The sequence below is a fragment of the Rattus norvegicus genome, chromosome 1 (assembly GCF_021556685.1).
Source record: "Rattus norvegicus strain SHRSP/BbbUtx chromosome 1, alternate assembly SHRSP_T2T, whole genome shotgun sequence".
Lineage (NCBI taxonomy): Eukaryota > Metazoa > Chordata > Mammalia > Rodentia > Muridae > Rattus > Rattus norvegicus.
The window spans coordinates 79,240,483-79,253,448 of NC_141534.1; the positions used below are offsets into that span (position 1 = coordinate 79,240,483).

Genomic DNA, 12,966 nt, shown 5'->3' on the forward strand with positions numbered 1-12,966 from the left:
CCCCATTCACAGAAAGACATACATGGTATGCACTCATTGATAAGTGGCTATTAGCCCAAATGCTTGAATTACCCTAGATCCCTAGAACAAACGAAACTCAAGACGGATGATCCAAATGTGAATGCTTCACTCCTTCTTTAAATGAGGAAAAAGAATACCCTTGGCAGGGAAGGGAGAGGCAAAGATTAAAACAGAGACTGAAGGAACACCCATTCAGAGCCTGCCCCACATATGACCCATACATATAGAGCCACCCAATTAGACAAGATGGATGAAGCAAAGAAGTGCAGGCCTACAGGAACCGGATGTAGATCGCTCCTGAGAGACACAGCCAGAATACAGCAAATACAGAGGCGAATGCCAGCAGCAAACCACTGAACTGAGAATAGGTCCCCCGTTGAAGGAATCAGAGAAAGAACTGAAAGAGCTTGAAGGGGCTCGAGACCCCAAAAGTACAACAATGTCAAGCAACCAGAGCTTCTAGGGACTAAGCCACTACCTAAAGACTATACATGGACTGACCCTGGTTCTGACCACATAGGTAGCAATGAATATTCTAGTAAGAGTACCAGTGGAAAGGCAAGTCCTGGGTCCTGCTAAGACTGAACTCCCAGTTAACTAGAGTATGGGGGGAGGGCGGCAATGGGGGGAGGGTTGGGAGGGGAACACCCATAAGGAAAGGGATGGGGGAGGGGGATGTTTGCCCGGAAACCGGGAAAGGGAATAACAATCGGAATGTATATAAGAAATACTCAAGTTAATAAAAAAAAAAAAGAAAAAAAAAAACAAAAAAAAAAAAAAAAGGGACAGGCACAGAGAGCTGTCACCTAGTGCTGAGAAACCCAACATTACCCTCCCACACCTCTCTGTCGGTAAGTAGAAAAATTAACCTGTACATATGTGTGTGGTATGAGATCAGTGTTAATGTTGATCAACATGTGTGTCATGTTGATGTTGGTGCCAGAGGTCAACTCAGGTGTCCTTGATCAGGAAACATCTACCTTAAAACAAAGACTTATTTTTAACTTTAATTTCATGCCTATGAGTGGGTATGTATGAGCCTTTTGGCAGTAGAGGACAGAGGTGTTGGGTTTCTTGGAGATGAATTTATATACCCAGCTCTGAGCCACCTGATGTGGGTGCCCTGAAATCAACTCCAACCTGCCTGAGCGCACAGAAGAATATGGAGGTCTAACTCACCTGACAGAAACCTACACAGCATGTGTCTGTAAGTTTAACCATCTTTACATCCCACCCCTCCTGCAAACCTGGTGATTTCTGTTCCTTCTCTGATCCTTCTTCCTCCGGGGTTGCTTTGTCATCTTTTTTTGGAGGAGTTGTTGTGCTTTCTGTAACAAAAGATAGAGTTAATAACTTATTGCCCATGTTGGGATAAGAACAGTTCATGTTCAAACTACATAGAGTATTAAGGCAAGCTTCTGCTAAGGTTATATCCTTATAGCCTTTGTTGTCAGGCCCTTTGTCTCTCAAGCACGGTAAGGCAGTAGAGCGAGGCAAAGATGCTCCCATTTGAATCCTAACATGTGCATTGCCTCCTAGTTCTTTTGAGAGGCTTAGGGTGTGTGTCACAAGGAGGTGCTGGGTCATAGGCAGTTAAGGTTCATCTTTGTTATTCATCCCCAATTCCTTCCAATTTCTGACCTGTAGAAGCAGCTTGTATGGGATTTAATTTGTGGGTAACTGATACTTGTAATTAGAGTTGTCTTCAGGTTTGTGTGTCTTGTTGTGGGTGCACAGATGTTCCCGATTGTCCACTTCCTCTTTAGAAATGTAACTAGGTTTTGAAAAGAATACATTTTATTGTTTGGGACATGTCCATGTATTCACGCAGGTGCCCTAGGGAGCCAGAAGAGGACATGGAGCTCTGTGGAACTGGAGTTAAAGGCAGCTGTGAGCCACTTCAATATGTGTGCTATAAGGGGAACAGGATTTTACTCTTCAAAGCAGAGATACCATCTCTATGAGCTTCCAATCCTGAGGGAACAGAGGGTGGGGAGGAGAGATATGAACTGCTATCCTTTGGACATGATGGAGCTGCTGGGCACATGAAATCATGCAGCTGAGACTCCCTGTGCAAACGTCAGACACTTAAAAATGTATAATAGTTTGGGTGCGGGCTCCTGAGGAAGTATCAGCATTTGGAGTTGCTGCTCTGCAGCAGCTCCTCCTCTTAGTTGCCACGGCTCTGTGTGTACATGCACGCTGGCAGGTCCATGTGCAAATTCTGTGACCATCGGTGGACCATAGGTTGACTTTTCATGTCTTTCTCAGTCACTCTCAGTCTTAACTTCTAAAGATGTATTTATCTTTAAGAATGCTCTTCCTGTACGATGTTGCTTACCCTGTGCCAGGCAGGCTATGCCTACTTAGACTACAAGAGGGCAAATTCCTTGACACTAGACTTACGGATATGAGCTGGCATGTGAGAACTGAAAACTGATTTTGCATTCTCCAAAACAGTAGGCAAGTGATGTTGACCCTCCGGGCCCTGTCTCTTGTCTCCAATCTTAGTTTTGGAGAGTCTCACTAAACCTGGATCTCACCATGGTAGCCTGGGCTGGGCAGCAAGCAGCAGGGATCCTCCTTGTCTCTGCCTCCTTGGTGGTTGTTTTATAGTCACATGCCCCTCCCACCAGCCCATCTAGATAGGTTATGGGACTGGAACTCTGGCCCAAGCACAGAAAGCATTTCTTTACTGAGCAAGACAAGCCTCCAGTTTCAACCTTATTAACAGTTATATACCCAAACACAGATGCAATTTAATGCCGTGCATATCAGTAACGTAGGTGATCATTTCCCTCTATGAAATTGTCAAGGCAATTTTAAAATTTATGATACAAACCAATGGAACCAAGAACTAGCACTCTACATATCTAGGAGACACATTGAAAGTGATATACCCTGAAAGAAGCAACATGTCGCCCAATGGGGATAGCTGTTAAAGGACAGGCACAGACATTTTACCAAAAGCAATCTACAGATTCAATGCAATCCCCATCAAAATACCAATCCAATTCTTCAAAGAGTTAGACAGAACAATTTGCAAATTCATGTGGCATAACAAAAAACCCAGGATAGCTAAAGCCATCCTCAACAATAAAAGGACTTCAGGGGGAATCACTATCCCTGAACTCAAGCAGTATTACAGAGCAATAGTGATAAAAACTGCATAGTATTGGTACAGAGACAGACAGATAGACCAGTGGAACAGAATTGAAGACCCAGAAATGAACCCACACACCTATGGTCACTTGATTTTTGACAAAGGAGCCAAAACCATCCAATGGAAAAAAGATAGCATTTTCAGCAATTGGTGCTGGTTCAACTGGAGGGCAACATGTAGAAGAATGCAGATCGATCCATCCTTATCACCCTGTACAAAGCTTAAGTCCAAGTGGATCAAGGACCTCCACATCAAACCAGACACACTCAAACTAATAGAAGAAAAAGTGGGGAAGCATCTGGAACACATGGGCACTGGAAAAAATTTCCTGAACAAAACACCAATGGCTTACGCTCTAAGATCAAGAATCGACAAATGGGATCTCATAAAACTGCAAAGCTTCTGTAAGGCAAAGGACACGGTGGTTAGGACAAAACGGCAACCAACAGATTGGGAAAAGATCTTTACCAATCCTACAACAGATAGAGGCCTTATATCCAAAATATACGAAGAACTCAAGAAGTTAGACCGCAGGGAAACAAATAACCCTATTAAAAATGGGGTTCAGAGCTAAACAAAGAATTCACAGCTGAGGAATGCCGAATGGCTGAGAAACACCTAAAGAAATGTTCAACATCTTTAGTCATAAGGGAAATGCAAATCAAAACAACCCTGAGATTTCACCTCACACCAGTGAGAATGGCTAAGATCAAAAACTCAGGTGACAGCAGATGCTGGCGAGGATGTGGAGAAAGAGGAACACTCCTCCATTGTTGGTGGGATTGCAGACTGGTAAAACCATTCTGGAAATCAGCCTGGAGGTTCCTCAGAAAATTGGACATTGAACTGCCTGAGGATCCAGCTATACCTCTCTTGGGCATATACCCAAAAGATGCCTCAACATATAAAAGAGACACGTGCTCCACTATGTTCATCGCAGCCTTATTTATAATAGCCAGAAACTGGAAAGAACCCAGATGCCCTTCAACAGAGGAATGGATACAGAAAATGTGGTACATCTACACAATGGAATATTACTCAGCTATCAAAAACAACGAGGTTATGAAATTCGTAGGCAAATGGTTGGAACTGGAAAATATCATCCTGAGTGAGCTACCCCATTCACAGAAAGACATACATGGTATGCACTCATTGATAAGTGGCTATTAGCCCAAATGCTTGAATTACCCTAGATCCCTAGAACAAACGAAACTCAAGACGGATGATCCAAATGTGAATGCTTCACTCCTTCTTTAAATGAGGAAAAAGAATACCCTTGGCAGGGAAGGGAGAGGCAAAGATTAAAACAGAGACTGAAGGAACACCCATTCAGAGCCTGCCCCACATATGACCCATACATATAGAGCCACCCAATTAGACAAGATGGATGAAGCAAAGAAGTGCAGGCCTACAGGAACCGGATGTAGATCGCTCCTGAGAGACACAGCCAGAATACAGCAAATACAGAGGCGAATGCCAGCAGCAAACCACTGAACTGAGAATAGGTCCCCCGTTGAAGGAATCAGAGAAAGAACTGAAAGAGCTTGAAGGGGCTCGAGACCCCAAAAGTACAACAATGTCAAGCAACCAGAGCTTCTAGGGACTAAGCCACTACCTAAAGACTATACATGGACTGACCCTGGTTCTGACCACATAGGTAGCAATGAATATTCTAGTAAGAGTACCAGTGGAAAGGCAAGTCCTGGGTCCTGCTAAGACTGAACTCCCAGTTAACTAGAGTATGGGGGGAGGGCGGCAATGGGGGGAGGGTTGGGAGGGGAACACCCATAAGGAAAGGGATGGGGGAGGGGGATGTTTGCCCGGAAACCGGGAAAGGGAATAACAATCGGAATGTATATAAGAAATACTCAAGTTAATAAAAAAAAAAAAGAAAAAAAAAAACAAAAAAAAAAAAAAAAGGGACAGGCACAGAGAGCTGTCACCTAGTGCTGAGAAACCCAACATTACCCTCCCACACCTCTCTGTCGGTAAGTAGAAAAATTAACCTGTACATATGTGTGTGGTATGAGATCAGTGTTAATGTTGATCAACATGTGTGTCATGTTGATGTTGGTGCCAGAGGTCAACTCAGGTGTCCTTGATCAGGAAACATCTACCTTAAAACAAAGACTTATTTTTAACTTTAATTTCATGCCTATGAGTGGGTATGTATGAGCCTTTTGGCAGTAGAGGACAGAGGTGTTGGGTTTCTTGGAGATGAATTTATATACCCAGCTCTGAGCCACCTGATGTGGGTGCCCTGAAATCAACTCCAACCTGCCTGAGCGCACAGAAGAATATGGAGGTCTAACTCACCTGACAGAAACCTACACAGCATGTGTCTGTAAGTTTAACCATCTTTACATCCCACCCCTCCTGCAAACCTGGTGATTTCTGTTCCTTCTCTGATCCTTCTTCCTCCGGGGTTGCTTTGTCATCTTTTTTTGGAGGAGTTGTTGTGCTTTCTGTAACAAAAGATAGAGTTAATAACTTATTGCCCATGTTGGGATAAGAACAGTTCATGTTCAAACTACATAGAGTATTAAGGCAAGCTTCTGCTAAGGTTATATCCTTATAGCCTTTGTTGTCAGGCCCTTTGTCTCTCAAGCACGGTAAGGCAGTAGAGCGAGGCAAAGATGCTCCCATTTGAATCCTAACATGTGCATTGCCTCCTAGTTCTTTTGAGAGGCTTAGGGTGTGTGTCACAAGGAGGTGCTGGGTCATAGGCAGTTAAGGTTCATCTTTGTTATTCATCCCCAATTCCTTCCAATTTCTGACCTGTAGAAGCAGCTTGTATGGGATTTAATTTGTGGGTAACTGATACTTGTAATTAGAGTTGTCTTCAGGTTTGTGTGTCTTGTTGTGGGTGCACAGATGTTCCCGATTGTCCACTTCCTCTTTAGAAATGTAACTAGGTTTTGAAAAGAATACATTTTATTGTTTGGGACATGTCCATGTATTCACGCAGGTGCCCTAGGGAGCCAGAAGAGGACATGGAGCTCTGTGGAACTGGAGTTAAAGGCAGCTGTGAGCCACTTCAATATGTGTGCTATAAGGGGAACAGGATTTTACTCTTCAAAGCAGAGATACCATCTCTATGAGCTTCCAATCCTGAGGGAACAGAGGGTGGGGAGGAGAGATATGAACTGCTATCCTTTGGACATGATGGAGCTGCTGGGCACATGAAATCATGCAGCTGAGACTCCCTGTGCAAACGTCAGACACTTAAAAATGTATAATAGTTTGGGTGCGGGCTCCTGAGGAAGTATCAGCATTTGGAGTTGCTGCTCTGCAGCAGCTCCTCCTCTTAGTTGCCACGGCTCTGTGTGTACATGCACGCTGGCAGGTCCATGTGCAAATTCTGTGACCATCGGTGGACCATAGGTTGACTTTTCATGTCTTTCTCAGTCACTCTCAGTCTTAACTTCTAAAGATGTATTTATCTTTAAGAATGCTCTTCCTGTACGATGTTGCTTACCCTGTGCCAGGCAGGCTATGCCTACTTAGACTACAAGAGGGCAAATTCCTTGACACTAGACTTACGGATATGAGCTGGCATGTGAGAACTGAAAACTGATTTTGCATTCTCCAAAACAGTAGGCAAGTGATGTTGACCCTCCGGGCCCTGTCTCTTGTCTCCAATCTTAGTTTTGGAGAGTCTCACTAAACCTGGATCTCACCATGGTAGCCTGGGCTGGGCAGCAAGCAGCAGGGATCCTCCTTGTCTCTGCCTCCTTGGTGGTTGTTTTATAGTCACATGCCCCTCCCACCAGCCCATCTAGATAGGTTATGGGACTGGAACTCTGGCCCAAGCACAGAAAGCATTTCTTTACTGAGCAAGACAAGCCTCCAGTTTCAACCTTATTAACAGTTATATACCCAAACACAGATGCAATTTAATGCCGTGCATATCAGTAACGTAGGTGATCATTTCCCTCTATGAAATTGTCAAGGCAATTTTAAAATTTATGATACAAACCAATGGAACCAAGAACTAGCACTCTACATATCTAGGAGACACATTGAAAGTGATATACCCTGAAAGAAGCAACATGTCGCCCAATGGGGATAGCTGTTAAAGGACAGGCACAGACATTTTACCAAAAGCAATCTACAGATTCAATGCAATCCCCATCAAAATACCAATCCAATTCTTCAAAGAGTTAGACAGAACAATTTGCAAATTCATGTGGCATAACAAAAAACCCAGGATAGCTAAAGCCATCCTCAACAATAAAAGGACTTCAGGGGGAATCACTATCCCTGAACTCAAGCAGTATTACAGAGCAATAGTGATAAAAACTGCATAGTATTGGTACAGAGACAGACAGATAGACCAGTGGAACAGAATTGAAGACCCAGAAATGAACCCACACACCTATGGTCACTTGATTTTTGACAAAGGAGCCAAAACCATCCAATGGAAAAAAGATAGCATTTTCAGCAATTGGTGCTGGTTCAACTGGAGGGCAACATGTAGAAGAATGCAGATCGATCCATCCTTATCACCCTGTACAAAGCTTAAGTCCAAGTGGATCAAGGACCTCCACATCAAACCAGACACACTCAAACTAATAGAAGAAAAAGTGGGGAAGCATCTGGAACACATGGGCACTGGAAAAAATTTCCTGAACAAAACACCAATGGCTTACGCTCTAAGATCAAGAATCGACAAATGGGATCTCATAAAACTGCAAAGCTTCTGTAAGGCAAAGGACACGGTGGTTAGGACAAAACGGCAACCAACAGATTGGGAAAAGATCTTTACCAATCCTACAACAGATAGAGGCCTTATATCCAAAATATACGAAGAACTCAAGAAGTTAGACCGCAGGGAAACAAATAACCCTATTAAAAATGGGGTTCAGAGCTAAACAAAGAATTCACAGCTGAGGAATGCCGAATGGCTGAGAAACACCTAAAGAAATGTTCAACATCTTTAGTCATAAGGGAAATGCAAATCAAAACAACCCTGAGATTTCACCTCACACCAGTGAGAATGGCTAAGATCAAAAACTCAGGTGACAGCAGATGCTGGCGAGGATGTGGAGAAAGAGGAACACTCCTCCATTGTTGGTGGGATTGCAGACTGGTAAAACCATTCTGGAAATCAGCCTGGAGGTTCCTCAGAAAATTGGACATTGAACTGCCTGAGGATCCAGCTATACCTCTCTTGGGCATATACCCAAAAGATGCCTCAACATATAAAAGAGACACGTGCTCCACTATGTTCATCGCAGCCTTATTTATAATAGCCAGAAACTGGAAAGAACCCAGATGCCCTTCAACAGAGGAATGGATACAGAAAATGTGGTACATCTACACAATGGAATATTACTCAGCTATCAAAAACAACGAGGTTATGAAATTCGTAGGCAAATGGTTGGAACTGGAAAATATCATCCTGAGTGAGCTACCCCATTCACAGAAAGACATACATGGTATGCACTCATTGATAAGTGGCTATTAGCCCAAATGCTTGAATTACCCTAGATCCCTAGAACAAACGAAACTCAAGACGGATGATCCAAATGTGAATGCTTCACTCCTTCTTTAAATGAGGAAAAAGAATACCCTTGGCAGGGAAGGGAGAGGCAAAGATTAAAACAGAGACTGAAGGAACACCCATTCAGAGCCTGCCCCACATATGACCCATACATATAGAGCCACCCAATTAGACAAGATGGATGAAGCAAAGAAGTGCAGGCCTACAGGAACCGGATGTAGATCGCTCCTGAGAGACACAGCCAGAATACAGCAAATACAGAGGCGAATGCCAGCAGCAAACCACTGAACTGAGAATAGGTCCCCCGTTGAAGGAATCAGAGAAAGAACTGAAAGAGCTTGAAGGGGCTCGAGACCCCAAAAGTACAACAATGTCAAGCAACCAGAGCTTCTAGGGACTAAGCCACTACCTAAAGACTATACATGGACTGACCCTGGTTCTGACCACATAGGTAGCAATGAATATTCTAGTAAGAGTACCAGTGGAAAGGCAAGTCCTGGGTCCTGCTAAGACTGAACTCCCAGTTAACTAGAGTATGGGGGGAGGGCGGCAATGGGGGGAGGGTTGGGAGGGGAACACCCATAAGGAAAGGGATGGGGGAGGGGGATGTTTGCCCGGAAACCGGGAAAGGGAATAACAATTGAAATGTATATAAGAAATACTCAAGTTAATAAAAAAAAAAAAAAGAAAAAAAAAAACAAAAAAAAAAAAAAAAAGGGACAGGCACAGAGAGCTGTCACCTAGTGCTGAGAAACCCAACATTACCCTCCCACACCTCTCTGTCGGTAAGTAGAAAAATTAACCTGTACATATGTGTGTGGTATGAGATCAGTGTTAATGTTGATCAACATGTGTGTCATGTTGATGTTGGTGCCAGAGGTCAACTCAGGTGTCCTTGATCAGGAAACATCTACCTTAAAACAAAGACTTATTTTTAACTTTAATTTCATGCCTATGAGTGGGTATGTATGAGCCTTTTGGCAGTAGAGGACAGAGGTTTTGGGTTTCTTGGAGATGAATTTATATACCCAGCTCTGAGCCACCTGATGTGGGTGCCCTGAAATCAACTCCAACCTGCCTGAGCACACAGAAGAATATGGAGGTCTAACTCAGCTGACAGAAACCTACACAGCATGTGTCTGTAAGTGTAACCATCTTTACATCCCACCCCTCCTGCAAACCTGGTGATTTCTGTTCCTTCTCTGATCCTTCTTCCTTTGGGGTTGCTTTGTCATCTTTTTTTGGAGGAGTTGTTGGGCTTTCTGCAACAAAAGATAGAGTTAATAACTTATTGCCCATGTTGGGATAAGAACAGTTCATGTTCAAACTACATAGAGTATTAAGGCAAGCTTCTGCTAAGGTTATATCCTTATAGTCTTTGTTGTCAGGCCCTTTGTCTCTCAAGCACGGTAAGGCAGTAGAGCGAGGTAAAGATGCTCCCATTTGAATCCTAACATGTGCATTGCCTCCTAGTTCTTTTGAGAGGCTTAGGGTGTGTGTCACAAGGAGGTGCTGGGTCATAGGCAGTTAAGGTTCATCTTTGTTATTCATCCCCAATTCCTTCCAATTTCTGACCTGTAGAAGCAGCTTGTATGGGATTTAATTTGCGGGTAACTGATACTTGTAATTAGGGTTGTCTTCAGGTTTGTGTGTCTTGTTGTGGGTGCACAGATGTTCCCGATTGTCTACTTCCTCTTTAGAAATGTAACTAGGTTTTGAAAAGAATAAATTTTCAACCAAAAGTCATCAAAAAAGACAAGGAAGGACACTTCATATTCATCAAAGGAATAATCCACCAAGACAAACTCTCAGTCCTCGATATCGATGTCCAAATACAAGGGCACCTACATTTATAAAAGATACCTTACTAAAGCTCAAAGACACAGTGCACCTCACACAATAATAGTGGGTGATTTCAACACCCCACTCTCATCAATGGACAGATCATGGAAGCAGAAATTGAAGAGAGACATAGACAGACTAAGCGAAGTCATGATCCAAATGGACTTAAAAGATATTTATAGAACATTCTATCCTAAAAGGAAAGGATTTACCTTCGTCTCACCACCTCCTGGTACTTTCTCCCAAATTGACCATATAATGGGTCATAAAACAGGCCTCAACAGATTCAGAATGATAGAAATAATCCCATGCGTCCTATCAACCACCACGGGCTAAAGCTGGTCTTCAATAACAAAAAGGTAAGAACGCCCACATATACATGGAACTTGAACAATGCTCTACTCATCAAGGATAACCTGGCCAAGGAAGAAATAAAGAAAGAAATTAAAGACTTCTTAGAATTTAATGAAAAGGAAGGTACAACATATCAAAACTTATGGGACACAAGGAAAGGTGTGCTAAGAGGAAAACACATAGTTCTGAGTGCCTGCAGAAAGAAACAGGAAAGAGCATATATCAGCAGCTTGACAGCACACCTAAAAGCTCTAGAACAAAAGAAGCAAATACACCCAGTAGAAGTAGAAGGCAGGAAATAATCTAACTCAGAGCTGAAATCAACCAAATAGAAACAAAAAGGACCATAGAAAGAATCAACAGAACCAAAAGTTGGTTCTTTGAGAAAGTCAACAAGATAGATAAACCCTTAGCCAGACTAACGAGAGGACTCAGAGAATGTGTCCAAATTAACAAAATCAGAAATGAGAAGGGAGACATAACTACAGAATCAGAGGAAATTCAAAAAATCATCAGATCCTACTACAAAAGCCAATATTCAACAAAACTTGAAAATCTGCAGGAAATGGACAATTTCCTAGACAGATACCAGGTACCGAAGTTAAATCAGGAACAGACAAACCAGTTAAACAACCCCATAACTCCTAATGAAATAGAAGCAGTCATTAAAGGCCTCCCAACCAAAAAGAGCCCATGTCCAGAGGGGTTCCGTGCAGAATTCTATCAGACCTTCACAGAAGACCTCATCACACAAATACTATCCAAACTATTCCACAAAATTGAAGCTGATGAAGCGCTACCGTATTCCTTCTATGAAGCCACAATTACTCTTTTACCTAAACCACACAAAGACCCAACAAAGAAAGAGAACTTCAGACCAATTTCCCTTATGGATATCAACGCAAAAATACTCAATAAAATTCTGGCAACCGAATCCAATATCACATCAAAACAATCATTCACCATGATGAAGTAGGCTTCATCCCAGGCATGCAGGGATGGTTTCATATACGGAAAACCATCAACGTGATCCATTATATAAACAAACTGAAACAACAAAGCCACATGATCATTTCATTAGATGCTGAGAAAGCATTTGACAAAATTCAACACCCCTTCATGATAAAAGTCCTGGAAAGAATAGGAATTCAAGGCCCATACCTAGACATAGTAAAAGCCATATACAGCAAACCAGTAGCTAACATTAAACTAAATGGAGAGAAACTTGAAGCAATCCCACTAAAATCAGGGACTAGACAAGGCTGCCCACTCTCTCCCTACTTATTCAATATAGTTCTTGAAGTTCTAGCCAGAGCAATCAGACAACAAAAGGAGATCAAGGGGATACAGATTAGAAAAGAAGAAGTTAAAATATCACTAATTGCAGATGATATGATAGTATATTTAAGTGATCCCAAAAGTTCCACCAGAGAACTACTACAGCTGATAAACAACTTCAGCAAAGTGGCTGGGTATAAAATTAACTCAAATAAATCAGTAGCCTTCCTCTACACAAAAGAGAAACAAGCCGAGAAAGAAATTAGGGAAACGACACCCTTCCTAATAGTCCCAAATAATAAAAAAAAAAACCTCGGTGTGACTGTGACCAACAGGAAAGAGCACGTGTCAACAGATTGACAGCACACCTAAAAGCTCTAGAAAAAAAGAAGCAAATACACCCAGTAGAAGTAGAAGGCGGGAAATAATCAAACACAGAGCTGAAATCAACAAAATAGAAACAAAAAGAACCATAGAAAGAATCAACAGAACCAAAACTTGGTTCTTTGAGAAAGTCAGTAAGATAGATAAACCCTTAGCCAGACTCACGAGAGGACACAGAGAGTGTGTCCAAATTAACAAAATCAGAAATGAAAAGGGAGACATAACTACAGAATCTGAGGAAATTTAAAAAATCATCCCTCCTACGACAAAAGCCAATATTTAACAAAACTTGAAAATCTGCAGGTAATGGACAATTTCCTAGACAGATACCAGGTACCAAAGTTAAATCAGGAACAGATAAACCAGTTAAACAACCCCATAACTCCTAAGGAAATACAAGCAGTCATTAAAGGCCTCC

The 12,966-nt window shown here is 42.3% G+C and overlaps 1 protein-coding gene across 1 annotated transcript in view; it reads right to left on the reverse strand.

Moving 5' to 3' along the window:
• The window catches only part of Nlrp5 (NLR family, pyrin domain containing 5), a 270,742-nt gene that overhangs the window by 211,747 nt on the left and 46,029 nt on the right, over positions 1–12,966 (reverse strand). Inside the window, exons 9-11 of the mRNA XM_087603010.1 lie at positions 9,872–9,952; positions 5,569–5,649; positions 1,269–1,349 (exon numbers count right to left, since the gene is read on the reverse strand). Coding sequence (XP_087459136.1) covers positions 1,269–1,349; positions 5,569–5,649; positions 9,872–9,952 — 243 coding nt within the window. The remainder of the gene's footprint in view (positions 1–1,268; positions 1,350–5,568; positions 5,650–9,871; positions 9,953–12,966) is intronic.